Source organism: Entelurus aequoreus, linkage group LG05, assembly GCF_033978785.1.
Source record: "Entelurus aequoreus isolate RoL-2023_Sb linkage group LG05, RoL_Eaeq_v1.1, whole genome shotgun sequence".
NCBI lineage: Eukaryota > Metazoa > Chordata > Actinopteri > Syngnathiformes > Syngnathidae > Entelurus > Entelurus aequoreus.
This window is the reverse complement of record NC_084735.1, coordinates 22,894,006-22,913,324: the sequence shown is the minus strand read 5'-3', so window position 1 is coordinate 22,913,324 and position 19,319 is coordinate 22,894,006. Positions and strand designations below refer to the sequence as shown.

The following is a 19,319-nucleotide window of genomic DNA, read 5'->3' as shown; positions in this document are numbered from 1 at the left end:
TATATCGGAATCAGTAATTAAGAGTTGGACAATATCGGGATATCGGCAAAAAAGCCATTATCGGACATCTCTAATAACATTCCTTATTCTCGTTATTGAAGGAGGGGAGAGCTACACATTCAATAGTGTTTCTCAACCTTCTGTATCAAAGTGCTCGCACTCGCAACTTTCTTTGGTCCCGTGGTGGCTTATTTTTGCAGCCATTTTCAATATAAAAAGCACCGGGGTGGGGACATAGTCACCAACACGTGGGAAAACCCAGGAAAAAATGTTCGTGGAAAACGGAATGATATGAAACTGACAATAAAGAAAAATGGTATGCATGTTTTCTCCCCGTGACTGCGTGGGTTCCCTCTAGGGTACTCCGGCTTCCTCCCACCTCCAAAAACACGCACTTGGGGATAGGTTGATTGGCAACACTAAATTGGCCCCAGTGTGTGAATGTGAGTGTGAATGTTGTCAGTCTATCTGTGTTGGCCCTGCGATGAGGTGGCGACTTGTCCAGGGTGTACCACGCCTTCCGCCCGAATGCAGCTGAGATAGGCTCCAGCACCCGCCGCGACCCCGAAAAGGACAAGCGGTAGAAAATGGATGGATGGTATAACTCACCCTGCAGACACGCGTGAGTCCGAGCCCAGCACGACGCCGCCATCAAACTCAATGGCAATGATTGTTGTCTGGAAAATATAAAATCAAATTAGCAATTGTGTGCGTGAGTATGTTTTGATTGATTGATTGAAACTTTTATTAGTAGATTGCATAGTACAGTACATATTCCGTACAATTGACCACTAAATGGTAACACCCGAATAAGTTTTTCAACTTGTTTAAGTCGGGGTCCACGTTAATCATTTCATGGTACAAATGTATACTATCAGCATAATACAGTCATCACACAAGTTAATCATCAGAGTATATATATTGAATTATTTACATTATTTACAATCCGGGGGTGGGATGTGGGGGGGGGTTAGGTTTGGTTGATATCAGCACTTCAGTCATCAACAATTGCATCATCAGAGAAATGGACATTGTAACAGTGTAGGTCTGACTTGGTAGGATATGTACAGCGAGCAGTGAACATAGTGAGCTCAGAAAGCATAAGAACAAGTATAAGCATAAGTGTGTGTGTGTGTGGTGTTTTTGCATCATTTTGAGATGACAAAAGTAACCCAATATACGCTAAATAGCTTTGCTGACAAAGCAAATCAGTGTAATATTAAATATTATGTCGAATAAATAAGGAATTTAAAAAGGAGCTAGAAGATGTGTTTGTTGTTTTCTTCACCAAATGACACATTCATGTGCAGGCCTGGGCAATTATTTTGACTCGGGGACCAAATTTAGAGAAAGAAATGTGTCTGGGGGCCAGTATATCTATTTTTAGGAACACTAATACAAAAACTCGCAATAATGTCTGATCGAGTGCTAAAAGCGTTTTGACAGACCGCCTTAAAAAACGGAATGGAATTTTAATTTTTTTTTTACTGAATGAGACTCCCAAAATGTACATGAAAATAAAGAATGTGGAACTCACAATATTAACTATGAAGGATAAAACACTGAATATTGACAACACATGAACGTCACACCCCCTCTCAATCGATATATTTTACAATCAAGCGAAACGCAACAAAAATGCAACAAACACAGCGAAATATGAACGCGAAGGGTAAAAAATAAACCCACCTACGATCTGATATATCTGATATATCACTAAGCTTTAGAACTTTGTTGTAAAAATCTCCTTCCGCGTCTGTCCCTGACACCCAGGCTGGCCGCTCTGGAAACACTCTGTGGAAACGCTTCCCACCCACATTGCTTGGTGCCTCGTCTGAGCTGCTGTGATTACCATAGTAACTACAAACCCCGTTTCCATATGAGTTGGGAAATTGTGTTAGATGTAAATATAAACGGAATACAATGATTTGCAAATCATTTTCAACCCATATTCAGTTGAATATGCTACAAAGACAACATATTTGATGTTCAAACTGATAAACTTTTTTTTTTTTGCAAATAATCATTAACTTTAGAATTTGATGCCAGCAACACGGGACAAAAGAAGTTGGGAAAGGTGGCAATAAATACTGATAAAGTTGAGGAATGCTCATCAAACACTTATTTGGAACATCCCACAGGTGAACAGGCAAATTGGGAACAGGTGGGTGCCATGATTGGGAATAAAAGTAGATTCCATGAAATGCTCAGTCATTCACAAACAAGGATGGGGCGAGGGTCACCACTTTGTCAACAAATGCGTGAGCAAATTGTTGAACAGTTTAAGAAAAACCTTTCTCAACCAGCTATTGCAAGGAATTTAGGGATTTCACCATCTACGGTCCGTAATATCATCAAAGGGTTCAGAGAATCTGGAGAAATCACTGCACGTAAGCAGCTAAGCCCGTGACCTTTGATTCCTCAGGCTGTACTGCATCAACAAGCGACATCAGTGTGTAAAGAATATCACCACATGTGCTCAGGAACACTTCAGAAACCCACTATCAGTAACTACAGTTGGTCGCTATATCTGTAAGTGCAAGTTAAAACTCTCCTATGCAAGGCGAAAACCGTTTATCAACAACACCCAGAAACGCCGTCGGTTTCGCTGGGCCTGAGCTCATCTAAGATGGACTGATACAAAGTGGAAAAGTGTTCTGTGGTCTGACGAGTCCACATTTCAAATTGTTTTTGGAAACTGTGGACGTCGTGTCCTCCGGACCAAAGAGGAAAAGAACGATCCGAATTGTTATAAGCGCAAAGTTGAAAAGCCAGCATCTGTGATGGTATGGGGGTGTATTAGTGCCCAAGACATGGGTAACTTACACATCTGTGAAGGCGCCATTAATGCTGAACGGTACATACAGGTTTTGGAGCAACATATGTTGCCATCCAAGCAACGTTACCATGGACGCCCCTGCTTATTTCAGCAAGACAATGCCAAGCCACGTGTTACATCAACGTGGCTTCATAGTAAAAGAGTGCGGGTACTACACTGGCCTGCCTGTAGTCCAAACCTGTCTGCCATTGAAAATGTGTGGCTCAATTATGAAGCCTAAAATACCACAACGGAGACCTCCGGACTGTTGAACAACTTAAGCTGTACATCAAGCAAGAATGGGAAAGAATTCCACCTGAGAAGCTTAAAAAATGTGTCTCCTCAGTTCCCAAACGTTTAAAAGGAAAGGCCATGTAACACAGTGGTGAACATGCCCTTTCCCAACTACTTTGGCACGTGTTGCAGCCATGAAATTCTAAGTTAATTATTATTTGCAAAAATAAAAAATAAAGTTTATGAGTTTGAACATCAAATATGTTGTCTTTGTAGTGCATTCAATTGAATATGGGTTGAAAAGGATTTGCAAATCATTGTAGTCCGTTCATATTTACATCTAACACAATTTCCCAACTCATATGGAAACGGGGTTTGTAGTATATTATGCAAAAGGACAGATTCCATCCATTGAAATACTTTGTAGAGTTCAAGACTTACGGTAATTTGAAAACATCACTGCACATCATAATGGCAGCTACAGTTTCCATCTTAAAGATCTAAAAAAATTATTTGGGAATGTCCTTAATTTGCCCAGATCTGTTCATGTGTATACTGTCCATCCATCCATCCATTTTCTAACACTTGTCCCTTTTGGGGTCGCGGGGGGGTCCTGGAGCCTATCTCGGCTGCATTCGGGCGGAAGGCGGGGTACACCCTGGACAAGTCGCCACCTCATCGCAGGGCCAACACAGATAGACAGACAACATTCACACTCACATTCACACACTAGGGACCAATTTAGTGTTGCCAATGAAAGTTCAATAGGAAAAGAATATTATTTACAAAGCACACAAAAACATGAAAACACACCTTGCTGGAGGGAATTAGCACGTCGGATACGAGCGACACAGCACGTTCAATGCAAGAATGATAACTTGTCAAATTGTACGCGCATTTGTGTGTCGTTGTGTTGTTGTTGTTGTTGTTGTTTTTTACTCACTCCGGTTTTCACCTCCTCTGAGATTTGCTCCAACATGGCGAAAGACGAGCAGCTCGCGGTCTCAAACCTTTTTCGGCCCGGGCGAGAGAGACGGGCTAGTATATTGTCGAGTCAAATCAAAAGTGAAAGTTAAGCCTCACGGACGCAGATACGGCGTTTTTTTTTTGTTTTTTTTAAATCGCCGTTTTAAATGTCAAACATCGGACTTTCATGCACAGTTTTAAGTCAGTAAGTTGATCGAAGCGTCCTGCCTCATATTTCAAGACAAAAATGAAAACGAAAGCTGAGTTTGCGGTTTAAAATCAGTCCTCTCCAAAGCACGATGATCGCTCCAGGAAATGCGAGTGGAATTTTTGGACATATGGCCGTGCACTTTCTCATGAAAAACTAGTGTAATAATACAATTGTCTTTAGGCAACATATTTTGCATCCAGAAAAAGATTTGTTTTTACTCACATCGAAATTTGCTAAATTGGGCCCTAATCAGTTTATTTTGGGACCAGCTCGTTGCAAAATAATTCCCACTTTTTAACTTTTTCAATAAAATTAGAATTTAATTTAATGCATTTTTTTTTTTACTAAAACGAATTCATGGGAAATACTTGGTTTAATTTTACTGTTAGTTAGTCGGCCGAGCAATAACACCAAGAAGTGTGTAAATGTGACCTTTTATTCTTGTCAAAGAGAAGCGGGAAGGGGTTCAAAATAAGTTAACAGTAAAAAAAAATATGTAATTCATTAATTGACATTTTACATGTGCTTTTTCACACAAAACGTGCCCTCTCCCATCACAGTGCCTGATCTGGTGACAACAGGAGGTGGTGTGACCCCAGGATACAGAGACAGGAGGCGACGTGCTGGTAAGTCACAATGAACTGAATCGGATACCGGCAAATAAAACCCTCCTGATTAGTGATCCGAAGCAGGTGACTCCTCTGGTGAAGGAAAATTAAGAACACTAGACAGGGAGAAACATTAAATACAGGAATAACAACACAAAAACAGTCTCACAGATCATGAATGATGTTCATTCTCAGTTTATTTTGAGTATCCTCACCTCGTTACAAAAGTAATTCACACTTTCCATCCATCCATCCATTTTCTACCGCTTGTCCCTTTTGGGGTCACGTGGGGTAGTGGAGCCTATCTCAGCTGCATTCGGGCGGAAGGCGTCGTACACCCTGGACAAGTCGCCACCTCATCGCAGGGCCAACACAGATAGACAGACAACATTCACACACTAGGGCCAATTTAGTGTTGCCAATCAACCTTAATTCACACTTTTTCATGTAAAATTAGTCATTACATTTTTTTTTATCAAACGTGAATTTAATATGATGCATTTTTATTACTAAAATGAATTAATATAATTACATGAAGTGTGTAAATGTGACCTTATAGTCTTATCAGAGACAAAGCGGGAAGGGGCTAAAAATAAGTTAACAGTAAAAAAAATAATGTGTCATTCATTAATTGACATTTTACTTGTGCTTTTTCACACAAAACGTGCCCTCTCCCATCACAGTGCCTTATCTGGTGAGAGGAGGCCCTAAGGAACGGCAGGAGGCGGCGTGACCCCAGGATGCAGAGACAGGAGACGACATGCTGGTAAGTCACAATGAACTGAATCCGACACTGACAAATAAAACCCTCTGGATTAGTGATCTGAAGGAACAAAATTAAGAACGCTACACAGGGAGAAACACTAAGTACAGGAAAAAAACAACACAAAAACGGTCACCCAGATCATGACAGAAAGATTAGTTCTCAGTTTATTTTGAGTATCCCCACCCCATTACAAAAATAATTCACACTTTTTCATGTGAAATGATTCATTTAATTTTTTTTTTCAAATTTTTATCTAATTTGATGCATTTTTTTTTTTTTACTAAAACGAATTCCTAGGAAATACTTGGTTTAATTTTACTGCTAGTTAGTCGGCCGAGCAATAACACCGTGCGCCACACCAAGAAGTGTGTAAATGTGACCTTATATTCTTATCAAAGACGAAGCGGGAAGGGGCTAAAAATAAGTTAAAAGTAAAAAAAAAAAGAATGTGTCATTCATTAATGGACATTTTACATGTGCTTTTCCACACAAAACGTGCCCTCTCCCATCACAGTGCCTGATCTGGTGAGAGGAGGCCCTAAAGAACGGCAGGAGGCGGCGTGACCCCAGGATGCAGAGACAGGAGGCGACGTGCTGGAACTGAATCTGACACTGACAAATAAAACCCTCGGGATTAGTGATCTGAAGGAACAAAATTAAGAACACTACACAGGGAGAAACACTAAGTACAGGAAAAAAACAACACAAAAACGGTCACCCAGATCATGACAGATAGATTAGTTCTCAGTTTATTTTGAGTATCCCCACCCCATTACAAAAGTAATTCACACTTTTTCATGTGAAATGATTCATTTATTTTTTTTATCAAATTATAATCTAATTTAAAGCTTTTTTTTTACTAAAACGAATTCCTAGGAAATACTTGGTTTAATTTTACTGCTAGTTAGTCGGCCGAGCAATAACACCGTGCGCCACACCAAGAAGTGTGTAAATGTGACCTTATATTCTTATCAAAGATGAAGCGGGAAGGGGCTAAAAAATAAGTAAACAGTAAAAAAAAAAAGATGTGTCATTCATTAATTGACATTTTACATGTGCTTTTTCACACAAAACGTGCCCTCTCCCATCACAGTGCCTGATCTAAGGAACGGCGTGACCCCAGGATGCAGAGACAGGAGGCGACGTGCTGGTAAGTCACAAGGAACTGAATCTGACACCGGCAAATAAAACCCTCCTGATTAGTGATCCGAAGCAGGTGACTCCTCTGATGAAGGAAAATTAAGAACACTAGACAGGGAGAAACACTAAATACAGGAAAAACAACACAAAAACGGTCCCCCAGATCATGAATGATGGATTCATTCTCAGTTTATTTTGAGTATCCTCACCCCATTACAAAAGTAATTCACACTTTATTATGTAAAATTAGTAATTTAATTTTTTAATCAAACTTGAATTTAATATGATGCATTTTTATTACTAAAATTAATTTATAGAAAAACACGAAGTGTGTAAATGTGATGTTATATTCTTATCAAAGACGAAGCGGAAAGGGGCTAAAAAATAAGTTAACAGTAAAAAAAATTATATGTCATTCATTAATTGACAATTTACAAGTGCTTTTTCACACAAAACGTGCCCTCTCCCATCACAGTGCCTGATCTGGTGAGAGGAGGCCCTAAGGAATGTCAGGAGGCGGCGTGACCCCAGGATGCAGAGACAGGAGGCGATGTGCTGGTAAGTCACAATGAACTGAATCCGACACTGACAAATAAAACCCTCGGGATTAGTGATCTGAAGGAACAAAATTAAGAACGCTACACAGGGAGAAACACTAAGTACAGGAAAAAACAACACAAAAACGGTCACCCAGATCATGACAGATAGATTAGTTCTCAGTTTATTTAGAGTATTCCCACCCTATTACAGAAGTAATTCACACTTTTCTGTATGAAATGCTTTATTTACTTTTTTAATCAAACTTGAATTTATTTGATGCATTTTTATTACTAAAATGAATTCATAGAAATACATTGTTTCATATTACTGCAAAATAACACATTTAAAGTTGCAGCATACCTCTGATCGGGATTCGATCCTGGTATGTCAGCTACTCGGCCCAACACTAACACCGTGCGCCACAGGGAACAGTAAGAAGCTTGTAAATTTGTCTTTATACTCTTGTCAATGACAGAGCGGGGAGGGGCAAAAAATATGTTTACAGTAAAAATGTGATATCTCATTCATTAATTTATATTTTACATGAGCGTTTTCACACAAAACGTGGTCCCCAAATGAATCACTGAGCGTGATTTGCGGGTAGGGAGGGGCAGACCTGATAGTGTCAGGAACTCACGTTGTGGTATTTGGCGTGATCCCAGAGTGCAAATACAGGAGGCGACGTGCTGGTGAGTTGCAATGAACTGAATCTGACACTGTCAGATAAACCCTCCTGATTAGTGATCCAATTATGCAGGGGACTACCCTGATCACGACTCAAGAGCAGGTGTGGAGAACAGTGCTCAGAAACAGTGGTGAAGTTGCAGCAAGACAAAACCAAAACAGGAAGTGGAACAAAAACAAGCTCGAGACAGGAAGAAAAACAAAATACAGGGGGGAAAAAAATAAAAATTGTCACGCAGATCATGACAGAATTATTCTCAGTTATTATAGTTTACTCCTTTTAGGGTAAACTTGCAATATGAAGTGTTTTGTGTTTTCCTCAAAAATGTTTACAATTAATTATTTAATAAATAACGGCAATGAATGATGAGGCACGCTTAAGTTTGGCATAAACCTATGCTGACGTTCGTGGAGAGAAATGTCTTATATGCAAACAAACAAAAAACCTATTTTCAACCAAATAATAAAAAATGTAACCAAAAAAAGATAGTTTTGTTTGCAAACATTTTTTTTTCCTCCGGACAATATGTTAAACACCTTTTTATTGGTCCGTATTGCCCAGTCTTTGGTATTTCCTTTCAAACGTGTTAATAGCAGAAGTAGTCAGATGTCACACCCATATTTGGTCACGCCATCATCCGCGCCAGACCAATAAAAATGTTCTAAAATATTGCTCAGAGGAAGCCCCGCCCACAGGATTGAGTATTTACCCAAAAAATATATATTGGTAATCTAAAAAAAAAACGTATAAGCATAAACGTGCGCTGTAGGTAGGGCCCTGTTTTGCGTAAAGACGAAAATGACAACACAAAATATTAAAACATTTTCCTTCACGTTAAATTTTACCACAAACGTATTCCCAGCCCCTTCCTGCTTTAGGCACATACAGGAGTCTGATTGGCAAGAAAAAAAAATTGGTCTAAGCCTGGGCCCCTGGAGAGGGGGTCCAGACTGAGGCCATGGGAAAAAAACAACTCATAGCCATAGCACACATCCCTCTTACATGTGTGTAAGAGGGATATGCATACTACATTACTGTATTGCATACTATATTGCATATGATGCATACTATATAGTATGCACAATATGCATACTATATTTATATATGTATACATATGTATATGTATGCATGTATACATACTATATTTATATATGTATACATATATTTATATGTATAGATATATACATACAATATTTGTATATGTATACATATGTGTGTATATACTGTATATATGCAAACATATACATATATATATATATATACACTACCGTTCAAAAGTTTGGGGTCACATTGAAATGTCCTTATTTTTGAAGGAAAAGCACTGTACTTTTCAATGAAGATAACTTTAAACTAGTCTTAACTTTAAAGAAATACACTCTATACATTGCCAATGTGGTAAATGACTATTCTAGCTGCAAATGTCTGGTTTTTGGTGCAATATCTACATAGGTGTATAGAGGCCCATTTCCAGCAACTATCACTCCTGCCAATGTGGTAAATGACTATTCTAGCTGCAAATGTCTGGTTTTTGGTGCAATATCTACATAGGTGTATAGAGGCCCATTTCCAGCAACTATCACTCCAGTGTTCTAATGGTACAATGTGTTTGCTCAGAAGGCTAATTGATGATTAGAAAACCCTTGTGCAATCATGTTCACACATCTGAAAACAGTTTAGCTCGTTACAGAAGCTACACTGACCTTCCTTTGAGCAGATTGAGTTTCTGGAGCATCACATTTGTGGGGTCAATTAAACGCTCAAAATGGCCAGAAAAAGAGAACGTTCATCTGAAACTCGACAGTCTATTCTTGTTCTTAGAAATGAAGGCTATTCCACAAATTTGTTTGGGTGACCCCAAACTTTTGAACGGTAGTGTATATATATATTGTAAAAAAAAAAATTGTATTGTGCGTGTGTGTATGCTGCGTATATAGGAATCATATTTTGATTTTAATTTGTTTGTTTAATTAGATTACTGTATATACTTGTGTATTGCAGATACGACCCTAAAGAACTGTACTGTGTGTATACGTCTGCCATTAAAGTTGACAAGTCTTGCTGATGACTATGTGTTCTCTGACCGGAACACCAGCTTGGTCAATATTCTCACGAACTATTCCCTGAGTCTAAATATTCATCATCTGTATTTGGAACATTTGGACGTCCGCTACCTTAGTTTGCTCATCCCTCTGTCCTTTTTCCTCCGACCAACCGTTCAAGGCAGATGGCCGTCCCACCCTGAGGTTCCCTCCAGGTAGGGAATGTTTCCTTTCCTCCCTTGCCAAAGTGCTTGCTTCTGCAAATTACCATTAAATAAAGGCTGTACATGTATTCATATTTAACCGGTGGGAGTAAGTATCCCAGATGGGTTATGTGTGCATGAATCACACAAATTAGAAAGTGCTCCTTAGCTAATTTTTTTTATATGGCTAAAAACATTCATCACACAAACCATTCCATTCAAATAACCTTAGAGACACGATTATAGACCTGCACAACCTGGACCTGGAACTGACTACTCAGCAAAAAACAATTTTGGTCCAATAATTTATCAACGCAAGATATACAAGAATGTAACAGTCAACCGTCCTTGCTATGGATCTTAATGCACCATCCCACCTGTCGGGGTAAGGATGTATGTGAGAAAGGTGAGGGACTAGCCCAGAATTCCAAGAGAGGAACTGTTAAATGATGTCATGTGAGCACAGTCAGCAAGAAAAGCAATAGTAAGACTTTACTGTCATGGATTGACATCCTGCAGTCATCAAGAAGACACATGTAGAGTCTGAAGTTTGACAATCAACACCTGAATGACTCACACATGGTTTGGTGAGGATGTCATGTGGTCACATGACACCAAAATTGAGCTCTTTGGCATCGAGTGGACTCGATATGTTTGGAGGCAGAGAAATGGTAAATAGGATTCCAACATGGAGGTGCAAATATTCTGCTTTTGAGGTTTCTCTAAACAAAAGTCCTCCTGAGATGTTTGTTACGTTGCTGAACAATGACTAAAAACGTCTGACCTCCCTGCTTCTGACAGTCTTGTATCAAAGGTTCAATGGCAGTTTTTTTGGTCTTGGCCATGGCGCTGAATGATGACAGTGTGAGGCCGGTGGAGAACAAACAGATTTATTGACAGAGATAACAATGTGATATTGATCATAAGCAGCAGTGATTCAAAGAAAAAGGAAATCCCTGTCATGATGTCAACCCCGAATGATTTCATAGCAAACAATGTTTGATCCAAACAACACCCGAATGATTTCATAGCAACCAATGTTTGATCCAAACGTCTTATTTTCAAGCGGCTACTTGGAGAAACTAAATATACTCATCCCATCCCAACATGAAAAAGAAAACCACCTGTATGGCAACCCTTGATGTAATTGAGTGTGGAATCAGTGTTTTATTTGATTTATCAAAATCATTTGATTCCATTGATTTTGAAATTGTATTGAGTAAATTGCAACATTATGGTGTCAGAGGGGTTGCACTCGTTTGGTTCAGAAGTTATTTATATGAAAGGGAGCAATATGTGCAAATAAATAACAACAAATCTCCAAGTAAAATGATAACGTGGTGTTCCACAAGACTCCATATTGGGACCACTTTTTTATATTATATATAAATGACTTTGTGAACTCATCAATTATTCTTCACAAAGGAATTTTTTCCGATGACACCAATTTATTTATGTACAAAGAAATCCTGACAGCCTTCAAACTATTGTCAATAGTGAATTAGTTAAAGTAGATAATTGGTTCAAATGTAATAAATGATCCTCAAATATAAATAAAACACATTTTATTGTGTTTCATTCAAATAGAACTCGTCAAAAATTGGTAAGATACTGATTGAAACAAATGGTAAAGCAATTGAGAGAGTTGAGAGCACTAAATTCCTTGGAGTATACATAGATGGATTTTTACATTTTAAAAAACACATTGAATATTTAATTAATTAATTATCTAAATATGTTGGTCTACTCTCAAAATTTAGGAACTTTCTTCCTAATTCTGTATCGGACTTTATTTGAACCACATTTAAACTATTGCAATGTCGTATGGTGTAACATGTAGCACAGTCATCTTAAAAAACTGGATGGTCTTCACAAGAAAGTCGTACGTGTTATCTGCTAAACAAGTGTTACAGAGACAGTCTTTTGTACAATGAGCATAGTTTAATGTTCTCTCAAATCCTCATTTTTTATGGATACAAGCTACCGAAACTTAGTTAAAGTAAGAAATTCCACAGTGCTTGTACATGGATTAAATTCTAGACTCTGCCAGCTCATTCCAGAACCACTCCTTCTCATAGACATAACACCAGAAGTAAGCCTAAAGTGTACCAGCTTTAGTATATCCTGTAGAAGCCCGGTGATCTGCAATGAGATTGACAGCTCTGTAAAAGAATCACATTCTTTAAACATTTTTAAAAAGCGTTTCAAGCTAAATCTATTGCTATAGTATGCTTAGTATATTCAACACACCCCTCATGGCTGAGGATTTCACATTGGTCGCATATTTCTGGTCTTGACCACTGATGTATGGTATGATTATCGCAAATATTCAAGATGCAACCTTGTAAAAAAATCTGAATAATTAGATATCGAGACTGATTCAGTGGATTAAAAGCTTCCCTCTCTGTAAATGCAAACCTGGTATAGTAGGTTGGTATGAAATTGTAAATGGATATTGGGTGGGTAGATTTTGAAATGAATTGTATTGTACTGTATTTTGTATATTATTGATGATGTATATTTTAACTGCGGGGTCCCTATCCATAAACTGTGCGTTGCTAGGGATTCCCTTTTTGCAGAACTGACTGTAATATTAACGAAAGAAACAATAATGCAATATAAAAGTATGTCTGTATATAAAGTGGGACAAGTGGTAGAAAATGGATGGATGGATATAAATCTACTTTTTCACAAACATCCAAAGAAGAATACATGGTATAACGTGAGGAGCAGTCGGATGAAGAACAAAGCACATCTCCATCTCATGATCTCAAAGTGTGTTGACGTCCCTCAGCGATGGACACATCTCTCTGTCTTCCAGTGCACGAAGCATCCTGGAGGAAGAAGATGACTCAGCACATTCCCAACAAAAACACATGAATCCGAGTTGAACATCATCTTCACACAAAGTCCCAAGAACACTTGGAGGTGCAAACAGTCCATGTGAGCTAACTCACCGTGTGCGTCTCACTCAGCCTTCAGCCATTAACGACTCAGGGGTGTCGGCTGTGGGACAAACGCACCGTGAGTCAGTTGCTGGCGCTAAGCAAACATCTCACACTGGTGAAGGAAGAACATCCAGAAGGTGCCTCATCACTCACATCAGATCTTTGAGGTGTGACTTAGAAACATCAAGAAGCAGAGTGCTGCTCTTCTACTTCCTGACTAGGATACGTTCTTGATGAGTCAGCAAACATGAATGTCACACTTGATGTCTCATTTGGCTGATCCTCATCATGAGGACTCATGTCAAAAGTGAGATATGCCACACTTTGTATTGCGTGCGCTTACAGGAGGATCACGTCACACCCGATGGAGGGAAGCACGGTCTTTTATTGTGAAGGAGTCAGGCTATACTTGTAACAAACGTCTACACCAGACCTTCATGTGAGTGATGCTTCACCACGGCTTTGTTTCTTATGGCTCCAAGAAAATATGTTTTACTTACCAGGTGGATCGTAGTGGGCTGAAACAAAAGAGGAACAAGGTGAAATGGACTTTTCCCTCATGTCACGTTGTGTTTTTATGTGAAGAGTGTGTGCTCTGTCTCTGTGGATCTTTGAGTGTTTGGCTAGAAGGCAACTAAAACATGGCCGCACTTTTGCAGCCCGGATGAAAGCATCAACTCACGGCCTCAACCGAGTGCACCAAGAAGAAGAAGAAGAAGAAGACAGAGGACATTGGTGTCCCTCACCTTGTCTGTTTCTGTGACGCCTGACCATGACGATGATGATGGCCACCAGGACGGCCGCCACAGCAACATTCGCCGCCGTGGCAGCGAGAGCAACGCTCAAGTTGTCTGTTGAGAGCAAAAACAACGAGTGGAGTGACAAAGCATGAAGAGGAAACCTTCATGACTACTTTGCATGCAAACATCAAGCGTTGTCATGGTGACATGGACCATTAATGGTGACAGGTGGACTTGTGATGGGAAACATCTCCAACTAAAAGTATCTTTCTCACCTTCATGGCTTGCGTTGCTCAGGATGCTTCTTCTCTCCAGCTTGGTGACCAAGTCCTCCTTGACGCCAGACAGCTTAAATACACATTCGTACTTGCCCTCCACGTCGGCCGTCACCTCCACTTTCAGGTGCACCGACATCTGGAAGGTTCCGTCGGGGTTGGGGAGTATCTCTCCGTGCTCCACGTCCTCGAACATCTGCTCGCCGTCTTTCCTCCAAAACAGGACGGCAGCCTCGGGGTAGAAACCTGTCGCCATGCAGCTGACCGGAGAGGACGGCGTCTTCTGGAGGAGGAACACCTCTGGAAGCTCTGCACAGGAAGTGATGTCACGTGTGAACAGAAGACAACGTGGGGAGAAGGTGTGGATGGAGAGAAATAGAAAAGAGTATAAAGAGACAGTGTAATGTCAGTAATGTTCCTATAGGGGGAGTGCTAACAAGTTAAAAGTGTGCTTCTACCTGTTCTCATTAGGACCTCCTTCCCATAGTTCACATACTTCTTCAAGTAAGAAGGACATTGCTCAGTGTAGTAATACTTCATGTAGTCTAGTAGAAGTTTGTCCTGGTCCCACTTGCGTTTGGAGGGGAAAGCTTGTTGTGTTGATGCGGCCCATGTCCATGTCTTCATGTCCAACGATATGAAATCTTCTCCATCATAACTTAACTGATACCAACCTTTGACTTCATCAGTCTCATCATTCCATTCACATCCAGTCATCTTCTGGACAATGTGAACACCTGAGACGCACAAAGTGTTGTAAAGCAGAGTTTAACACACGCACACACACACAGATGGGATGAACAGAGACAAGTATCAGTGCAGTAATGATCGTTTTTACTACAGTATGAAAAGAGTACATCGAATATATTTGAATAATCGAAAGTTCAACATAAACGAACCTTCAGTTTGGTTGAAACGCTTCTTAAGAATTTCAATGTCGTTTTTGTAGACATATTCGTCACCAAAATTGATCTCTGTTTCTCTCTCCCAGTATTTTGGATCCTCTGCTGTGATTTTGCTCATCCAGTCCTGTTTGGCTTCAGTTTTCCTGCTGTTGCTGTCATAGTGAGAAATCTGAACTCCATCAACATAACCAACACTCACAAACTTTGGAAAGTTTGGAATTTGAGAGGATGCAGTGTGGAAATAATTCAGTGTGTGAATCACTGAAAGAAGAACAAAACAAGAAACATTTTTATTATTTTGTTTTATGTTCAACCATCTTGCACTGTGAATATTTTAGGTCATTCAGTCTTCAGTCGGGTCTTGAAACACTGCTAGATATCACAGTCACACTCACATGGTGTTCTATGACAAATACAACACATTAATAACATGAATCATCTTTTTTACTGGCCATATGTTGACAATTTGTACATTTTGAAAATAAATTGATTTTTTTCCACTATGTAGGTTGAAAAATTTCTCGTACAACAAAGTTTAACACAACCTGTTCTGACCATTTGATGTCAACTCTTACTGACATCCTGTGGCGAGATGATGTTCCATCCATCTATCCATCCATCTTCTTCCACTTATCCGAGGTCGGGTCACGGGGGCAGCAGCCTAAGCAGGGAAGCCCAGACTTCCCTCTCCCCAGCCACTTCGTCCAGCTCTTCCCGAGGTATCCCGAGGCGTTCCCAGGCCAGCCGGGAGACATAGTCTTCCCAATGTGTCCTGGGTCTTCCCCGTGGCCTCTTACCGGTCGGACGTGCCCTAAACACCTCCCTAGGGAGGCGTTCGGGTGGCATCCTGATCAGATGCCCGAACTACCTCATCTGGCTCCTCTCGATGTGGAGGAGCAGCGGCTTTACTTTGAGATCCTACCGGATGGCAGAGCTTCTCACCCTATCTCTAAGGGAGAGCCCCGCCACCCGGCGGAGGAAACTCATTTCGGCCGCTTGTACCCGTGATCTTGTCCTTTCGGTCATAACCCAAAGCTCATGACCATAGGTAAGGATGGGAACGTAGATCGACTGGTAAATTGAGAGCTTTTCCTTCCGGCTCAGCTCCTTCTTCACCACAACGGATCGATACAGCGTCCGCATTAATGAAGACGCCACACCGATCCGCCTGTCGATCTCACGATCCACTCTTCCCTCACTCGTGAACAAGACTCCGAGGTACTTGAACTCCTCCACTTGGGGCAGGGTCTCCTCCCCAACCCGGAGATGGCACTCCACCCTTTTCTGGGCGAGAACCATGGACTCGGACTTGGAGGTGCTGATTCCCATCCCAGTCGCTTCACACTCGGCTGCGAACCGATCCAGTGAGAGCTGAAGATCCTGGCCAGATGAAGCCATCAGGACCACATCATCTGCAAAAAGCAGAGACCTAATCCTGGAGCCACCAAACCGGATCCCCTCAACGCACTGACTGCGCTTAGAAATTCTGTCCATAAAAGTTATGAACAAAATCGGTGACAAAGGGCAGCCTTGGCGGAGTCCAACCCTCACTGGAAACGTGTCCAACTTACTGCCGGCAATGCGGACCAAGCTCTGACACTGATCGTACAGGGAGAGGACCGCCACAATCAGACAGTCCAATACCCCATACTCTCTGAGCACTCTCCACAGGACTTCCCGAGGGACACGGTCGAATGCCTTTTCCAAATCCACAAAGCCCATGTAGACTGGTTGAGCAAACTCCCATGCACCCTCAAGGACCCTGCCGAGAGTATAGAGCTGGTCCACAGTACCACGACCAGGACGAAAACCGCACTGTTCCTCCTGAATCCGAGGTTTGACTATCTGGCGTAGCCTCCTCTCCAGTACACCTGAATAAACCTTACCGGGAAGGCTGAGGAGTGTGATCCCACGATAGTTGGAACACACCCTCCGGTTCCCCTTCTTAAAGAGAGGAACCACCACCCCGGTCTGCCAATCCAGAGGTACCGAGGTACCGCCCCCGATCACTGCCTCCGGAGTCCTATGAGTCAAAAGAACCCGATAGGACTCTTTCTTCAGCTTGACGGCATCTTTCACCGCTGGTGTCCACCAGTGGGTTCTAGGATTACCGCTACGACAGGCACCAACTACCTTGCGGCCACAGCTCCAATCAGCCGCCTCGACAATAGAGGTGCAGAACATGGTCCACTCAGACTCAATGTCTAGCACCTCTCTCGTGACATGTTCAAAGTTCTTCCGGAGGTGGGAATCGAAACTCTCTCTGACAGGGGACTCTGCTAGACGTTCGCAGCAGACCCTCACAATGCGTTTGGGCCTGCCAGGTCTGTTCGGCATCCTCCCCCACCATCGCAGCCAACTCACCACCAGGTGGTAATCGGTAGAAAGCTCTGCCCCTCTCTTCACCCGAGTGTCCAAAACATGAGGCCGCAAATCCGATGACACAACTACAAAGTCGATCATGCAACTGCGGCCTAGGGTGTCCTGGTGCCAAGTGCACATATGGACACCCTTATGTTTGAACATGGTGTTCGTTATGGACAATCTGTGACAAGCACAAAAGTCCAATAACAAAACACCACTCGGGTTCAGATCCGGGCGGCCATTCTTCCCGATCACGCCTCTCCAGGTTTCACTGTCGTTGCCAACATGAGCGTTGATGTCCCCCAGTTGGACAAGGGAATCACCCGGGGGAGCACTTTCCAGCACTCCCTCGAGTGTATCCAAAAAGGGTGGGTACTCTGAACTGCTGTTTGGTGCGTAAGCACAAACAACAGTCAGGACCCGTCCCCCCACCCGAAGGCGGAGGGAAGCTACCCTCTCGTCCACCGGATTGAACTCCCAACGTGCAGGCTTTGAGCCGGGGGGCAACGAGAATTGCTACCCCAGCCCGTCGCCTCTCACTGCGTGCAATGCCAGTGTGGAAGAGAGTCCAGCCCCTCTCGAGAGAACTGGTTCCAGAGCCCTTGCTGTGCGTCGAGGTGAGTCCGACTATATCCAGCCGGAACTTCTCCACCTCGCGCACTAGCTCAGGCTCCTTCCTCCCCAGTGAGGTGACATTCCACGTTCCAAGAGCTAGCTTATGTAGCCGAGGATCGGACCGCCAAGTGCCCTGCCTTCGGCTTCCGCCCAGCTCACATTGCACCCGACCTCTATGGCCCCTGCTATGGGTGGTGAACCCATTGGAGGGGGGACCCACGTTGTCTCTTCGGGCTGTGCCCGGCCGGGCCCCATGGAGACAGGCCCGGCCACCAGGCGCTCGCCGTCGTGCCCCAACTCCGGGCCTGGCTCCAGCGGGGGGCCCCAGTGACCCGCGTCCGGGCGAGGGAAATCTGAGTCTCGGTTCTTGTATTTCCATAGAAGTCTTCGAGCTGCTCTTTGTCTAATCCCTCACCTAGGACCTGTTTGTCTTGGGAGACCCTACCAGGGGGCATGGAAGCTCCTGGACAACATAGCTCCTAGAATCATTGGGACACGCAAACCCCTCTACCACGGTAAGGGGGCAGCTCAGAGAGGAGCGAGATGATGTTACTACACTTAATTAGTTTCTGCCACTGGCACAGAAGGTTAAATGAAAATTAAAGTTTGTATGTTTCTAAGTTATTTTTGTATATTTGAACTGAATTTTTTTTTTAAAAAGTATTTTATTTTATATATATTTATATAGTTGATGTATCTCAGGAGTCTCAGGCTAAAGATGATAAGAAAGTCAGAGAATGTCTTCGACGTTTAAGCAGTTGAACAACAAAGAAAGCACCGAAGGGATTCATGTTAGCTCGACGTAAACAATGTCAACAGTAAAATAAAAGACATGATATTTTGTGCAGTGATAAAAACAACAGTATAAAATATGTCTTTAAAAAATCACCATGACGTAAATAACGACATTGAATAAGATAAGAATGACTTGAAATAATAACAAATAGAAACTCACAGATGTCCAATATGTTAAAACGCAAAGAGGATTTATAAATATTGTTTATAAACTTAGAGAAAAAAAGTGGACTTACCAGGCGCAACGCTGTGAATTTGCGCGACCAAAGTAAACCAGGAAATCAAATTCATTGTGTTGAATCTGAGAACAACAAAATTAGAAAAAAAAAAAAAAAGTTTTGCCTCTGAGGAAAATGTCGAGGCTGTTTACTTATTGCTTATCGACTCCCTCCGACCCCGAAATGGACAAGCGGTAGAAGACCAACAGAAGTGTTGATGCCCTTCAGATTCGATTTCTGGTAAATTAC

The 19,319-nt window shown here is 41.8% G+C and overlaps 2 protein-coding genes and 1 long non-coding RNA gene across 4 annotated transcripts in view; 1 reads left to right on the top strand and 2 right to left on the bottom strand.

The window, feature by feature from the left end:
• psmb9a (proteasome 20S subunit beta 9a) overlaps positions 1–4,330 on the bottom strand; it is a 24,502-nt gene extending 20,172 nt beyond the window's left edge. Inside the window, exons 1-2 of the mRNA XM_062047434.1 lie at positions 3,996–4,330; positions 610–677 (exon numbers count right to left, since the gene is read on the bottom strand). Of these exons, the coding sequence (XP_061903418.1) occupies positions 610–677; positions 3,996–4,031 (104 nt within the window). The 5' untranslated portion in view covers positions 4,032–4,330. The remainder of the gene's footprint in view (positions 1–609; positions 678–3,995) is intronic.
• LOC133650320 (uncharacterized) overlaps positions 1–15,688 on the top strand; it is a 25,455-nt gene extending 9,767 nt beyond the window's left edge. Inside the window, exons 3-8 of the long non-coding RNA XR_009826220.1 lie at positions 4,790–4,855; positions 5,521–5,603; positions 6,118–6,753; positions 7,219–7,301; positions 10,189–10,222; positions 15,165–15,688. This is a non-coding gene — a long non-coding RNA (uncharacterized LOC133650320). The remainder of the gene's footprint in view (positions 1–4,789; positions 4,856–5,520; positions 5,604–6,117; positions 6,754–7,218; positions 7,302–10,188; positions 10,223–15,164) is intronic.
• Positions 11,091–19,319, bottom strand: LOC133650318 (class I histocompatibility antigen, F10 alpha chain-like). Of its 2 annotated transcripts, XM_062047433.1 has the most exons (9): positions 19,223–19,304; positions 19,089–19,153; positions 15,073–15,339; positions 14,632–14,910; positions 14,174–14,482; positions 13,905–14,009; positions 13,659–13,676; positions 13,168–13,216; positions 11,091–13,044 (listed from the first exon to the last, which is right to left on the bottom strand). In XM_062047433.1, the coding sequence occupies exons 2-8, from the start codon at positions 19,141–19,143 to the stop codon at positions 13,182–13,184; spliced, it is 1,068 nt and encodes a 355-aa protein (XP_061903417.1). In that variant the 5' UTR covers positions 19,144–19,153; positions 19,223–19,304; the 3' UTR covers positions 11,091–13,044; positions 13,168–13,181. The 2 variants fall into 2 exon arrangements, with proteins under 2 accessions (XP_061903417.1, XP_061903416.1); XM_062047432.1 differs by having other exon boundaries at positions 19,089–19,319.

What these genes read in the sequence shown, in the direction of transcription:
- LOC133650318 (XM_062047432.1), bottom strand. Translation starts at nt 19,143, where the DNA reads ATGAATTTGATTTCCTGGTTTACTTTGGTCGCGCAAATTCACAGCGTT. An exon ending in GCGTTTCAACCAAACTGAAG is followed by an intron (nt 14,911 to 15,072) that starts GTTCGTTTATGT and finishes TGTGCGTCTCAG; the next exon opens with GTGTTCACATTGTCCAGAAG. An exon ending in GGAGGTCCTAATGAGAACAG is followed by an intron (nt 14,483 to 14,631) that starts GTAGAAGCACAC and finishes CTTCCTGTGCAG; the next exon opens with AGCTTCCAGAGGTGTTCCTC.